Raw genomic sequence first — 16,366 nt, 5'->3', positions numbered from 1 at the left:
CCCTCCAAGCCAGCGTTAGATAAATTGTTGACTAATAAAGGATTCAAAGGTTATCGGGTGGGGTAGGCTGGAAAGTGGAGTTGAGGCCACAATCTGATCAGCTACAATCCTACTGAATGGTAGAGTAGACATGAGGAGCTGAATGGTTTCCTTCTGCTTCACATACACATGTTCCTCCGTATATTCACATCACCACTGGGTGATTTCGCTCTAATTTGAAGGTTACTTCACACCTTCGGCAGGACCCCTTCATCAGAGGAAATGACATTTCATATCCTGTAGAATTATTTCACGGTGACATGTGGTAATAATAATAATAATCTTTATTATTGTCACAAGTCGGCTTACATTAACACTGCAATGAAGTTACTGTGAAAAGCCCCGAGTTGCCACACTCCGGCGCCGGTTCGGATACACTGAGGGAGAATTCAGAATGTCCAATTTGCCCCATGTCTTTCGGGACTAGTGGGAGGAAACCGGAGCACCCGGAGGAAGCCCTTTCAGACACGGGGAGAACGTGCAGACTCCGCACAGACAGTGGCCCAAGCCTGGAATCGAACCCGGGACCCTGGTGCTGTGAAGCAACAGTGCTAACCACTGTGCAGCTGTGCCACCCTAACATAAGAACATGAGAACTAGGAGCAGTAGGCCATCTGGCCCCTCGAGCCTGCTCCGCCATTCAATGAGATCATGGCTGATCTTTTGTGGACTCAGCTCCACTTTCCCGCCCGAACAGGGGGGGACACTCCACCTTTGCAGACTATGTCACAGCCAGAGATCGCGATAATTTAATTTCTTGATATAGAATGCTTTCATTTAAAGTGGAGTCTTCGATTACATCAGTGGCGAGGAGAGAGGAAATGGAACTGGCTGGGAGGAGTTATAAACCTCAGGTTTTCTAAGCAAGCACAATTATCACGCCCACACTGTTCCTCCCAGACAGTTTCCACAATGGCTTCTTCAACTTTCACTGTTTAAACAAAAATATTGTCGTATCTTCTTTTTCATTAACAAAAAAATCAATGGAAATTAAAATGGCTCCAAAAGAACACACACACCAACTCTCAGTAACTTCACAGTAAAGCTAATATTCACGCTTCACAACGAATCATATGGGTATATAACCTGAAGTATTAAAAGGATGACAGGTTGAGAAAGAAATGTATTGTCAACCGCTGCAACTTAGAGGCTGTAAGTGAGTTACTATATTCAAAGGTGCTGGTGCCCTCCGATGGTCGAGGAGAGATGATGTGACAAAGCCCATATCTTCTGCAGAACCTTTCAAGTTTGTATATTAACGTTTCTGTGCAATTTAGGAGTGAGAGGGAAAAGCGCGATGGCGAATTTGGCGAAGTACTTCTGGAATTTCCTGCCCATCAGAGGCACACGATTGGCCACCCATTCGGATGAGATTTAAACCCCCCCCCCCCCTCTCTATTTCACAGAACAGCAGAGGTGCTCTTCCTGCCCCTTGATCAACGTCACCAAAAAACAGATTGCCCAGATGTCCTCACACTGCTCTTTGTGGGACCTTGCTGCGTGCTAATTGACAACTGTGCTTCCTACATTCCAACAGCATTTGAAAACAGCTTCAGTGGCTGTAAGGTGCTTTGGAACACCCTGTGGATGCGACAGGTAATATACAAGTCTAACATCTTTATCTTTCTTTCAGTTCCAATCCCAGCCTCACCTCAGTTTACTGACACTCTGTTTCAGGAATTCCAAGTCCATCGTTTAATTATTTTCCAAACGAAGGAACATTGAAGCCAGGAGCAGATGCATGTCGACTGGTCACAGCAAAACAACACAGTTTACATCTCTATAGCGTCTTTATCTCAGTAAAACATCCCAAGGAGCTCCGCAGGAGCATTATCGAAATAAAGTTGAAACACAAGATATACAGGGAAGGAACAGCGCCTGGTGACTCAGAGGTTGGCCAAAGATATAGATTTTAAGGGGTGTTTTAGAGACGGAGAGAAACAGGGTGGGGAGCTTTAGGGAAGGAACTCCAGAGCTTAGGGCCCAGGCAACTGAAGGGATGGCCGCGAATGGTGGATCGATAAAAATCAGGCATGTGCAAGAGCTCAGTTGGCGGAATGCAGAGATCTTTGAAGGATGAAGGACTGGAGGAAGTTTCAGAGCTGCAGAAGAGGTGAGGCCAAGGACGGATTTGAAATCAAAGATTAGGACTTTAGAATCAAAACCTTGCTGGACTGGGAGGCGAAGTAGGCCAGCGAACAGATCAATTATTCAATGGCGGAGCACTCGATGGGCCGAATGGCCTCCTTCTGCTCCTATAGCTTATGGTCTGAGCGGAAACATGAAAGCACAGGTAAAACGGACTGCAAAGCCGGGCACCAGAAAGGTGCAGAAAGGAATTGCCACTCTTGCTTCATTATGAGGTATGCCCATTTGCGAGTTCCCAAACACCTTCATGAGGGACATTGGGCAGAGATCTAATGCTTGGTCCATGTTTCCTGTTAACAGCATGAGCCACAAGCGGAGGCTGGAGGAGCAGTGGTCACATCCACGAGAGACAGTGGTTTAGTGGTAGACGTTGGACTAGTAATCCAGAGTCCCGTGGGGTTCAGGGGTTCAATGGTCACCATGGCAGCTGGTGGATTTTAACTTCAATCAATCAGTCGGAATATACCACGAGTGTCAGTAATGATGACTGCGACAGCTATAATCGATTGTTGGAAAAACCCATCTGGGAAAGAAATCTGCCATCCTTAACCTGGTCTGGCCTACACGCGTCGTCAGACACAGCAATGCTCAACTCTCAACTTCCCTCCGAAATGGCTTGGCAAGCCACTGAGTTCATGGGCAATTCGGGTTGGGCACCAAATGCTGGCCTGCCAGCGACGTCCATGGAAGAAGAAAAAAAATCCATTCTTCAGGCATAGGTGCAGAGGGGACCGAGAACACAATGAATACAGAATTATATTAGTAAGGACGATGTCGATCATTTCCATCATACAAAAACCTACCAGCCTCCTCACATGGCTTTCCAATGCTCTGTAAAACTGTTCCAGCATTTTCACCGATAGCATCATGTCCAGAGATTCTTTCTATATCTTAGTTGAAATGAAAATGAAAATCGCTTATTGGCACGAGTAGGCTTCAATGAAGTTACTGTGAAAAGCCCCTAGTCGCCACATTCCGGCGCCTGTTCGGGGAGGCTGGTACGGGAATTGAACCATGCTGCTGGCCTGCTTTCAAAGCCAGCGATTTAGCCCAGTGTGCTAAACCAGCCCCTGGTTCACTCCTCGCTGGAAGAGCAACATCCTGACATCACTCTCACCTCTTGAGCCAGGATAGGAGGTTATAGGTTCCAAATCCCGCTCGTGAGACTGGAGCGCATAATCCAGGCCGACGGGTCCGAGTGCCAGTAACCGAGGGAGTGATGCACAGCCGGAGGTCCAGCCATTCGCACGAGGCGTTAAACTGTGGTCCTGTCTGCCCTCTCAGGCGGACATAAACCATCCCATGGCACGACTTTGAAGAGCAGGGGTGCTCCCTGGCATACTGGCCGTACTAGCCCTCAATCGATATCAGAAAATAGAAAACTGGCTCTCTTCCTATTTCTATGTGGGACTTGCTGTGCACAAATGGACTGTCGTGCTTCCTACATTCCGACAGTGACAATATTTAAACAGTGAGGCCCTTTGGGACAGTCTGAGGTCATGAAAGCTAAGAAATAAATGGAAGCTTTTTCTTTAATAGTTGTAAAAAATTGTCTTTAGCTGGTCATGGGGAGGTGGTGGTGCAGCGGTATTGTCACTGGACGAATAATCCAGAAACCCAGTGTAACGCTCTGCAGACCTGTGTTCAAATCCCACCACTGCAGACGGTGAAATTTGAATTCAATAAGAATCAATGATGAACATTGTCAATTGTTGTAAAAACCCATCTGGTTCACTAATGTCCTTTAGGGAAGGAAATCTGCTGTTCTTGCCTGGTCTACCCCTACATGTGACTCCAGACCCACAGCAATGTGGTTGATTCTTACAATCCCCTTGGAATTACCCAACAGGCCATTCAGTTCAAGGGCAATTAGGGTTGGCCAATAAATGCTCGCTCAGCTAGTGAACGAATATGAAAAAAAAAGAATCTGGTGAAGCCTAGTTTTCTGACAATAAGATATTTAAGCATGAGGGTGACTGCTCAGCCCATCCACTGCAACCTGTGCGAGAATCATGGGTTTGAGTCCGGGGGGGGGGATTGGATAGTGTATATAGGAGGTGGAGGGAAGTGGGGCTGGTCAAGGTGAGGGATTGTTATTTGGAGGAAGGGTTTGCCAGTCTGGAGGAGCTAAGGGAGAGGGTAGAGCTGCCGAGGGGGAGTGAGTTCAGGTATCTACAGGTTAGGGACTTTGCACGAAAGGTCTGGAAGCGGTTCCCTAGATTGCCGGGACACACCCTGCTGGAGCGACTGCTGCTTCCGGATGTGGAAGGGGAGGGAAGAATTGGGGATATATATAAGTGACTGGGGGAGCAGGGAGGCGAGCGGGTGGTGAAGATCAAGGAGAAGTGGGAAGGGAAGTTGGGAATGGAGATCAATTGGGGAGTATGGAGTGAGGCACTGCGAAGGGTAAATGGGACCTCTTCTTGTGCAAGGATGAGCCTGATACAGTTTAAGGTGGTGAACAGGGTGCATATGACTCGGGCGAGAATGAGTGGGTTCTTTCAGGGGGTAGCGGATGAGTGTGAGAGGTGTGGGCGGGGGCCAGCGAATCACGCGCACATGTTTTGGGGTTGTGAAAAATTGGGAAGATTCTGGGCGGGAGCCAGGACAGTGGAGGAGGAGGTGGACCCGGACCCTTTGGTGGCGATATTTGGGGTTTCAGAGAAGCCGGAGCTCATGGAGGGGAGGAAGGGCGATGTCTTGGCCTTCGCCTCTCTGATTGCACTGCGGCGAATTTTGCTGGAGTGGCGGTCGGCATCGCCACCGGGGGTAGCGGCTTGGTTGGGTGACCTGTACGACTTCCTGCGGTTAGCGAAGATAAAGTATGAGTTAAGGGGCTTAGCACAGGAGTTCGAGAAAAGGTGGGGGATGTTTGTGACCGTGTTTGAGGAGCTGTTCGTCGCAGGGGGGTGGGTGATGGGGAGGGGGTTGGGGGGGGGGGGGGGGGGGGGGTGAAAAAGGAGGAAAATATGTACAAACTGTATAGTTGACTGCTGGGAAGAATGTTTCCCGGGATGTTTATTTGCTGTAACTACATTGATACAAATTTGAATAAAATGCGCTTTAAAAAAAATAAAAACAAACTACATTGTGACCCTCACACTATCTAACCACCTCTTGAATGAGTTCAGAATCCTTGCCCAACTGAAGGACACTCGGGCCTCCTGATATCAGTCCAGAACCTGTCTGGTACAATTTACTTCCTCTGTTCAGGTTAATAGATTGCATCGGAGCTCATAATGCTCGATGGAACAGAGCAGAGGGTATTACAATGGCTTAACTCGGTACTGTACCTGTCCTGGTAGTGTTTGATAGGGGCAGTTTAGAGGGAGCTTTACTCTGTATCTAACCCCGTGTTGTACCTGTCCTGGTAGTGTTTGATGGGGACAGTGTAGAGGGAGCTTTACTCTGTATCTAACCCCGTGCTGTACCTGTCCTGGGAGTGTTTGATGGGGACAGTGTAGAGGGAGATTTACTCTGTATCTAACCCTGGGCTGTACCTGTCCTGGGAGTGTTTGATGGGGACAGTGTAGAGGGAACTTGACTCTGTATCTAACCCCGTGCTGTACCTGTCCTGGGAGTGTTTGATGGGGACAGTGTAGAGGGAGCTTTACTCTGTATCGAACCCCGTGCTGTACCTGTCCTGGGAGGGTTTGGTGGGGACAGTGTAGAGGGAGCTTTACTCTGTATCTAACCCCGTGCTGTACCTGTCTTGGGAGTGTTTGATGGAGATAGTGGAGAGGGAGCTGTACTCTGTATCTAACCCAGTGTTGTACCTGTCCTGGGAGTGTTTGATGGGGACAGTGTAGAGGGAGCTTTACTCTGTATCTAACCCTGTGCTGTACCTGTCCTGGGAGTGTTTGATGGGGGCAGTGCAGAGGGAGCTTTACTCTGTATCTAACCCCGTGCTGTACCTGTCCTGGGGTGTTTGATGGGGACAGTGTAGAGGGAGCTTTACTCTGTATCGAACCCTGTGCTGTACCTGTCCTGGGAGTGTTTGATGGGGACAGTGTAGAGGGAGCTTTACTCTGTTTCTAACCCCGTGCTGTACCTGTCCTGGGAGTGTTTGATGGGGACAGTGGAGAGGGAGCTTTACTCTGTATCCAACCCCGTGCTGTACCTGTCCTGGGAGTGTTTGATGGGGACAGTGTCGAGTGAGCTTTACTCTGTATCTAACCCCGTGCTGTACCTGTCCTGGGAGTGTTTGATGGGTACAGTGTAGAGGGAGCTGTACTCTGTATCTAACCCCGTGCTGTACTTGTCCTGGGAGTGTTTGATGGGTACAGTGTAGAGGGAGCTTTACTCTGTATCTAACCCCGTGCTGTACCTGTCCTGGGAGTGTTTGATGGGGACAATGTAGAGGGAGCTTTACTCTGTATCTAACCCCGTGCTGTACCCGTCCTGGGAGTGTTTGATGGAGACAGTGTAGAGGGAGCTGTACTCTGTATCTAACCCCGTGCTGTACTTGTCCTGGGAGTGTTTGATGGGGACAGTGCAGAGGGAGCTTTACTCTGTATCTAACCCCGTGCTGTACCTGTCCTGGGAGTGTTTGATGGGGACAGTGAAGAGGGAGCTTTACTCTGTATCTATCCCCGTGCTGTCCTTGTCCTGGATGTGTTTGATGGAGACAGTGTAGAGGGAGCTGTACTCTGTATCTAACCCCGTGCTGTACTTGTCCTGGGAGTGTTTGATGGGGACAGTGCAGAGGGAGCTTTACTCTGTATCTAACCCCGTGCTGTACCTGTCCTGGGAGTGTTTGATGGGGACAGTGTAGAGGGAGATTTACTCTGTATCTAACCCTGGGCTGTACCTGTCCTGGGAGTGTTTGATGGGGACAGTGTAGAGGGAACTTGACTCTGTATCTAACCCCGTGCTGTACCTGTCCTGGGAGTGTTTGATGGGGACAGTGTAGAGGGAGCTTTACTCTGTATCGAACCCCGTGCTGTACCTGTCCTGGGAGGGTTTGGTGGGGACAGTGTAGAGGGAGCTTTACTCTGTATCTAACCCCGTGCTGTACCTGTCTTGGGAGTGTTTGATGGAGATAGTGGAGAGGGAGCTGTACTCTGTATCTAACCCAGTGTTGTACCTGTCCTGGGAGTGTTTGATGGGGACAGTGTAGAGGGAGCTTTACTCTGTATCTAACCCTGTGCTGTACCTGTCCTGGGAGTGTTTGATGGGGGCAGTGCAGAGGGAGCTTTACTCTGTATCTAACCCCGTGCTGTACCTGTCCTGGGGTGTTTGATGGGGACAGTGTAGAGGGAGCTTTACTCTGTATCGAACCCTGTGCTGTACCTGTCCTGGGAGTGTTTGATGGGGACAGTGTAGAGGGAGCTTTACTCTGTTTCTAACCCCGTGCTGTACCTGTCCTGGGAGTGTTTGATGGGGACAGTGGAGAGGGAGCTTTACTCTGTATCCAACCCCGTGCTGTACCTGTCCTGGGAGTGTTTGATGGGGACAGTGTCGAGTGAGCTTTACTCTGTATCTAACCCCGTGCTGTACCTGTCCTGGGAGTGTTTGATGGGTACAGTGTAGAGGGAGCTGTACTCTGTATCTAACCCCGTGCTGTACTTGTCCTGGGAGTGTTTGATGGGTACAGTGTAGAGGGAGCTTTACTCTGTATCTAACCCCGTGCTGTACCTGTCCTGGGAGTGTTTGATGGGGACAATGTAGAGGGAGCTTTACTCTGTATCTAACCCCGTGCTGTACCCGTCCTGGGAGTGTTTGATGGAGACAGTGTAGAGGGAGCTGTACTCTGTATCTAACCCCGTGCTGTACTTGTCCTGGGAGTGTTTGATGGGGACAGTGCAGAGGGAGCTTTACTCTGTATCTAACCCCGTGCTGTACCTGTCCTGGGAGTGTTTGATGGGGACAGTGAAGAGGGAGCTTTACTCTGTATCTATCCCCGTGCTGTCCTTGTCCTGGATGTGTTTGATGGAGACAGTGTAGAGGGAGCTGTACTCTGTATCTAACCCCGTGCTGTACTTGTCCTGGGAGTGTTTGATGGGGACAGTGCAGAGGGAGCTTTACTCTGTATCTAACCCCGTGCTGTACCTGTCCTGGGAGTGTTTGATGGGGACACTGAAGAGGGAGCTTTACTCTGTATCTAACCCCGTGCTGTACCTGTCCTGGGAATGTTTGATGGGGACAGTGTCGAGTGAGCTTTACTCTGTATCTAACCCCGTGCTGTACCTGTCCTGGGAGTGTTTGATGGGTACAGTGTAGAGGGAGCTTTACTCTGTTTCTAACCCCGTGCTGTACCTGTCCTGGGAGTGTTTGATGGGTACAGTGGAGAGGGAGCTTTACTCTGTATCTAACCCCGTGCTGTACCTGTCCTGGGAGTGTTTGATGGGGACAGTGTCGAGTGAGCTTTACTCTGTATCTAACCCCGTGCTGTACCTGTCCTGGGAGTGTTTGATGGGTACAGTGTAGAGGGAGCTGTACTCTGTATCTAACCCCGTGCTGTACTTGTCCTGGGAGTGTTTGATGGGTACAGTGTAGAGGGAGCTTTACTCTGTATCTAACCCCGTGCTGTACCTGTCCTGGGAGTGTTTGATGGGGACAGTGTAGAGGGAGCTTTACTCTGTATCTAACCCCGTGCTGTACCCGTCCTGGGAGTGTTTGATGGAGACAGTGTAGAGGGAGCTGTACTCTGTATCTAACCCCGTGCTGTACTTGTCCTGGGAGTGTTTGATGGGGACAGTGCAGAGGGAGCTTTACTCTGTATCTAACCCCGTGCTGTACCTGTCCTGGGAGTGTTTGATGGGGACAGTGAAGAGGGAGCTTTACTCTGTATCTATCCCCGTGCTGTCCTTGTCCTGGATGTGTTTGATGGGGACAGTGTAGAGGGAGCTTTACTCTGTATCTAACCCCGTGCTGTACCTGTCCTGGGAGTGTTTGATGGGGACAGTGTAGAGGGAGCTGTACTCTGTATCTAACCCCGTGCTGTACTTGTCCTAGGAGTGTTTGATGCCTGAAAAGGAAACTACTTTTCCCAGATCTTCCTTCACTTTGAGAAGCACCAAAATCGGCATATGTAACAACAGACATCAGTAAAAAAATACATCAGTGCTGGCATCACCATAGGGACGAGACAAGGCAACGCTACCATTCCATCCCATGTTTCAATGTGTGGATCTCTGACGGATACTACACACAAACACAGAACACAGATTTCATTCAGTTCAGTGTGGCTTCAGCTGAGTCGCACTTCTCTGTAATTATCACCCCACACGCCAGTCACAAAGCACAGCCGGAGGATGAGACAGGCCATGCTTTGTGGTTTGTGGCCGTGTGCTCAAGTAATGACCACAACCCACTCCTCCTCCCTCCTTTGGAAAAAAAACTGCTTTCTTTGTGTGAGGCGCTGCATTTTTGATACGAGGAATTAGTGAAACCACCTGATCTGAATGGGGTACAGGCACAAGGGGATCTTGGGCCACAGATTGACAGATCATCAACAGTCGTAGAATCACAGATGTTTACAGCATGGAAACAGGCCCTTCGGCCCAGCTTGTCCATGCTGCCCAGTTTCTATCAATAAGCTAGTCCCACTTCCCGCATTTGGCCCATAGCCCTCTATACCCACCCTGCCAATGCCTAACTGCTTTTTGAAAGACAAAATCGTACCCGCCTCTACCACTGCCTCTGGCAGCCCGTTCCAGATGCTCACCACCCACTGTGCGAAAACATTCACGTCTTGTCTCTTTTGTATCTCTCCCCTCTCACCTTAAACCTCTGCCCTCTAGTTCTAGACTCCTCGATCTTTGGGAAAAGATGTTGACTATCGATGCTCCTCATTATTTTATAGACCTCTATAAGATCACCCCTAAGCCCCCTACGCTCCAGGGAAAAAAGTCCCAGCCTATCCAGCCTCTCCTTATAACTCAGACTATCAGGTCCTGGTAGAATCCTCGTAGATCTCTTCTGCACTCTTTCTAGTTTAACAATATCCTTACTATAATAAGGTGACCAGAAATGAACACAGTATTCATGTGTGGTCTTACCAATGTCCTGTACAACTTCGACACGACGTCCCAGCTCCTGTATTCAATGTTCTGACCAATAAAACCTCGCAGGCTGAATGCCTTCTTCACCACCCTGTCCACCTGCGACTCCACCTTCAAGGAGCTATGAACCTGTACTCCTAGATCTCTTTGTTCTATAACTCTCCCCAATGCCATACCATTAACTGAGTAGGTCCTGGCCTGATTCGATCTGCCAAAATGCATCACCTCACATTTATCTAAATTAAACTCCATCTGCCATTCATCGGCCCACTGGCCTAATTGATCAAGATCCCGTTGCAATCCTAGATAACCTTCTTCACTATCCACTGTGCCACCAATCTTGGTGTCATCTGCAAACTTACTAACCATGCCTCCTAAATTCTCATCCAAATCATTAACATAAATCACAAATAACAGTGGACCCAGCACCAATCCCTGAGGCACACCGCTGGTCACAGGCCTACTGTTTGAAAAACAACCCTCCACAACCACCCTTTGGCTTCGGTCGCCAGCTGTGAAGCAGGTTACTATGATCACAAAAAGTGCAAATCGTGTAGAAGAGTTCATTTCGCGAGGAATAGAATTGGAAAGCAGAGACGTTGAGCTTATATTGGCCCTTGATTAAATCTCACTCAGAGTGCTGAGCACAGTTCTGGTCTCCATATTATTTAAAAGATATCGAGGGCCTGGAGAAGGCAAAGGAAAGATTTGCAAGGATGATACCAGAATGGAAAGGGTATAACCATTGGAAAAGACTGAACAGATTGGAGCTCCTGTCTATAGAATAGAGAATAATGAAGGGTGATCAGAGAGGGGCCATTAATATTATGAAAGAGTTTGAGAGGGTAAAACTAGGGAAGATACTCCCACTTTTGGGAGAGTTCAAAACTAGGGTCCATAAAATACAAGACCTAGACTGCTAAGAATTCAGGAGAAGCCAAGTGTTAGAATGTGGAACATGCTACCAATTGGAGTGGCTGAGGTGAATAACGTGGATATATTTAAGGGGAAACTAAATAAATACATGAGGGAGAACGGAATAGAAGGTTATGTTGATCTGGTGAGCTAAAATAAATACGGAGGATGAGGCGTGTGTGGAACATAAACATATTAATTAGAGGCAGGAATGGGTCACTCGGCCCCTCGAGCCTGCTCCACCATTCAATAAGATCATGGATCATCTGACTGTGCCCTTCCATCTACTCCTGATAACCTTTCACCCCCTTGTTAATCAAGAATCTATCTAGTTCTGCCTCAAAACGTTTCCAAGACTCGGCTTTCACTGCCTTTTGAGGAAGAAAATTTCACAGGTTCGTGAAAGAAAGAGTTAGTCCTCATCTCTGTCTTAAGCAGACAAATCCTTATTTTTAAACAATGACCCAATTCTAGATTCTCCCACAAGAGGAAAGATCCTCTCCATTTCCACCCTGCCAATACCCCACAGGATCCACAGATGCTGCCAGACCTCTTGAGTACTTCCAACATTTCTGTTTTTTATTTCATGTTTTCAGCACCTTGCTTTTATTATATGGCCTGCTTCTTTTCTGTATTCCATGTAATAGCAAAATTCTGGAACAGCATGGGAGTAGCTGCCATCCCAAACCCCTCCCCCCGCCCCCCCCCCCCCCCCCCCCCCCCCCCCCGCCAAGCCATCAACGGGTTTAAGTCCCTGAATGCCCAAGTGTGTCCCTTCAGTGAGCCAACAATTCCCCACATACACATCAGGAAGATTCCTGCTGTCTGGTTGCAAGGCGCGCGTGCTGCACGTCATGTTCAATGTTCTGTTGTCATCGGAGGGATGAGCAATGCATGGTGGAACACACCGCCTGGGACACGAGGTGCCCCAGGCAACCCCCAATAAACAATCATCCCAAACCATCCCTCACATTCCCACCCCTTCCCAATCCAATCACCCTTACCTCTGCAAGAAATCTGTCTTTAAACTCCTCTGGGCTGAAAGTCTTGGTCTCCAGGCGATCTAGGCATACAAAATCAAACAAAGGATAGACATCATCACTTGAAAATCGTCTTGTTGTTCCAGTTCAATTGAAAATTTGTGAGGCAAACCAATGAAGATATTTCAGGTCAATGGACCAGGGTAGACACATACAAACTCCTAGCAGGAGGAACTCTGAGATATGTACAGAAGATGCTGAAATGCACCGTAAGGTCCAGCTGCTGATAAGCAACCAATGGGCTTGGTTCATGTATAGGATCTCGACGGGTTAGGAACATAGGAATTAGGAGCAGAAGTGGGCAACTCAGCCCTTCGAGCCTGCTCCATCCAATCAGATCATGGCTGATCTCTTCCTGGTCTCAAATCCACCTCCCTATCTGTTCCCCATATCTCTTGAACCTGTTTTTTAAAATCAGAAATATATCTATCTCCCTCGTGAAACCATTTAATGATTCGGACTCCACCACACTATGGGGCAGCGAGTTCCACAAATTCACCACCTTCTGTGGGAAGTACTGTCTCCTCATCTCAGATTTAAATCTACCAATTCTCAACCTATAGCTTGCAACCACAGAGCAAGAACTCACATTCATGAGGCCTTGCAGTGAGCAAAAGTACAAGGGAGGACATTCTACGACACGTCACTCACCTCTTACAAGGCATAAATCAGGAATCAGTCCAAAAGGCACAAGTCAGGATTGTGAAGATATTTTGGCAAGTCATGTTGCAGCTGTATAGAACCTTAGTTAGGCCACACTTGGAGTATAGTGTTCAATTCTGGTCGCCACACTACCAGAAGGATGTGGAGGCTTTAGAGAGGGTGCAGAAGAGATTTACCAGAATGTTGCCTGGTATGGAGGGCATTAGCTATGAGGAGCGGTTGAATAAACTCGGTTTGTTCTCACTGGAACGAAGGAGGTTGAGGGGAGACCTGATAGAGGTATACAAAATTATGAGGGGCATAGACAGAGTGGATAGTCAGAGGCTTTTCCCCAAGGTAGAGGGGTCAATTACTAGGGGACATAGGTTTAAGGTGAGAGGGGCAAGGTTTAGAGTAGATGTACGAGGCAAGTGTTTTACGCAGAGGGTAGTGGGTGCCTGGAACTCGCTACCGGAGGAGGTGGTGGAAGCAGGGACGATAGTGACATTTAAGGGGCATCTTGACAAATTCATGAATAGGATGGGAATAGAAGGATACGGACCCAGGAAGTGTGGAAGATTGTAGTTTAGTCGGGCAGCATGGTCGGCACGGGCTTGGAGGGCCGAAGGGCCTGTTCCTGTGCTGTACTTTTCTTTGTTGTTCTTTGTTCTTTGTGACGGAATAATCTCCACTTTATTTCAAATTAATTTGTATGTGATGGCTCGGCCAGCATTTATTGCCCATCCCTAATAGCCCGTGAGAAGGTGGCGGTGAGCTGCCTTTTAGAACTACTGCTGTCCCTGTGGTGTAGGTACACCCGCAGTGCTCTTAGGAAGGGAATTCCAGGATTTTGACCCAGCGACAGTGAAGGAACGACGATATGTTTCAAAGTCAGAGTCATGAGTGCTGTATTTACACGTGGATTGCTTCAGTGTCTGAGGGGTCATGGATGGTGTTGAATATTATGCAATTATCAGCAAACACTCCACATCTGACCGTATGTTGGAAGGAAGGTCATTGAATCAGCTGAAGACTGATTGGTCTAGGGCACAACATTGCGGAACTCCTGCAGTGATGTCCCAAGCCTGGGATGACTGACCCCCAACAACCACAACCATCTTCCTTTGAGCCTGGATGAGTGCAGCTCGACACTCAAGAAGCCTGACACCATCCAAGGAAAAGCAGCCCCCTGATTGGCGCCCCACCCACCACCTTAAACATTCACTCCCTCCACCACCGTGCACAGTGGTAGCAGTGTGTACCATCTACAAGATGCACTGCGGGAAGCCACCAATGTTCCTTCAACAGCACTTTGCAAACCTACGACCTCTATCACCTAGAAGGTCAAGGGCAGCAGATAGATGGGAACAGCGCCATCTGCAAGTTCCCCTCCAAGCCACACACGATCCTACCTTGGAATTACATCGGCGTTCCTTCATCATCGTTGAGCCATATCGTGGAACTCCCTAACAACATTGTGGGTGTACCTACGCCAGTGTACTGCAGCAGTTCCAGATTTTATTTATTTATAATTTTTATTGTCACAAGTAGGCTTACATTAACACTGCAATGAAGTTACTGTGAAAAGCGCCTAGTCGCCACATTCCGGCGCCTGTCCGGGTACACGGAGGGAGAATTCAGAATGTCCAGATGGTGGTTTACTGCCACTTTCTTGAGGGTAATTAGGGAAAGGCAAAAAATGCTGGCCTTGCCAATGATGCCCACCCCCCAAGAATGAATAGAATTTTGTAAATTGGCTGTAAAGCACTTGGGATATCGGGAGGTCATTGAAGGTGTGACATAAAGACACTATATAGCTTTCTATCCAGCAGGAGCCACCGCAGAGCATTCAAAAGCATCGACCACGGCTATCTGCCTCTGCCACCTGCCCATTCGCAACCCAGGGCACGGAGAGTGACTTAATTGATTCAAAGTCACCTCGGTTGAGAACAGCCAACTTGCGATCGAACCTGGCTCAACGCCGCCTTTTCCCGCAAACCTACAGACTGAACCCGTCGGAGGAATGGCGAGGCTTCAAAGGAGAATTCTTACAACATAAGCAGCAGTGATTCATGATTATATACACCCCACCCCACCGTCCGGCTCAAAGATCCGAGGATGGAGGAGGAGGAGGGTGAAAAGAAAATCAAAACCACTTCTCTAATTTTTCTGCAACCCCAAACAGTAAAGTCACACAGACTCCGCGAACCTAATCCTCAGGTTTCTACTGTGGGTCTTGGATCATATTCTGATTAAAATTCAACTTGATTGACACAAAGATCAACATTATACTGCACACACTACTACAAGCTGCACTAACATGCACCAAGAACCCCTCACTGTAAACATCCACTGCTCCAATATCAACAATTCCTCGGTATATTTCTTTTGATTTTCCTTGCCCATTTGACACACAACATCTAAGCTCGGTAAACTTAATCCCAGGATTTTTTTTTTTACTGTATGCATGCTTTTTGAGGAAAAAATCTTTCATATAAAATTCAATCTGACTGACAGAAAGATCAACATATCCCACACAAAGCACTGTAGTTTAAGAAGGAATGATATTACTCCGACTACTCTCACACAAATATTTTTCCTGTAAATATGAAGGATTCTCCAATCAACTACGTCCAATTCGAAACATCCAGAAAAAACATGCTAAAATGACGCATTTGTTTTCGGCTGGGAAGCAGAGATTGTTACACAGACAGATACACGTGCACGCAGACTCATCGACAGAGACACAAACTTACCCATAGACATGCACTTTCACATTCAGTCCAGCACAAACAAACAGAACGCAGACGTACACCCACCTACCAACAGGCACGCAGACCAACCGAGCGACGAGACCGCCTGGCGGGAGCAGAGACCGACCGGTAGGAGCGCAGATCGACTGACGAGAGTGCAGACCGACCGACCAGGGAGAACACAGACCAACTGACAGGTTGGAGTGCAGATCGATGGGAGCGCAGATCGACCGATGGGAACGCAGACCGACCGACGGGAACGCAGACCGACTGGCCAATGGGAACACAGACCGACGGGAGTGCAGACCGACCGACGGGAACGCAGACCGACCGGCTGACGGGAGTGCAGACCGACGGGAGCGCAGATCGAAGGACAAGGCACATAGGCGGACAGGGGAGGCATGAGACTGAAAGGAACCTCCCATGGCTTAACTCTGTTTGATTACATTGAAGCTGTTGCATATATTACAAGTAATAAGTTGCAGGAAGTTGTTATAATAGCTATAAGAAATACACAAAGGGAACGTATCGATGACACAAGCTTGCTTACAGCGTGCTCTTCCTGCAAGTGTCCTAACTTTCTCCAACTGGAATCAACTTAAATGGGAGCAGTTGGTTTGTTGGGAGTCACAGCCGATACACAGAATTTACAGTGCAGAAGGAGGCCATTTGGCCCATCGAGCCCGCACTGGCCCTTGGAAAGAGCACCCCACCCAAGCCCAAACTCCCACCCCATCCCCACAATTCCACCCTAGCCCCGCAACCCCACCCTACCTTTTTTGGACACCGAGGGCAATTTAGCATAGCCAATCCACCTACCCCT

At 48.4% G+C, this 16,366-nt stretch overlaps 1 protein-coding gene across 2 annotated transcripts in view; it reads right to left on the bottom strand.

Annotated features, from left to right (window-relative positions):
• Positions 1 to 16,366, bottom strand: part of nhej1 (nonhomologous end-joining factor 1) — a 366,800-nt gene that overhangs the window by 276,363 nt on the left and 74,071 nt on the right. For both annotated transcript variants that reach the window (XM_072469332.1, XM_072469342.1), the window contains exon 5: positions 12,113 to 12,171. In XM_072469332.1, the coding sequence (XP_072325433.1) occupies positions 12,113 to 12,171 (59 nt within the window). The remainder of the gene's footprint in view (positions 1 to 12,112; positions 12,172 to 16,366) is intronic.

Source organism: Scyliorhinus torazame, chromosome 2 (genome assembly GCF_047496885.1).
Source record: "Scyliorhinus torazame isolate Kashiwa2021f chromosome 2, sScyTor2.1, whole genome shotgun sequence".
In the NCBI taxonomy this organism is placed as follows: domain Eukaryota; kingdom Metazoa; phylum Chordata; class Chondrichthyes; order Carcharhiniformes; family Scyliorhinidae; genus Scyliorhinus; species Scyliorhinus torazame.
Note: the sequence above shows the minus strand (reverse complement) of the source record. Positions and strands in the feature narration are given on the sequence as shown.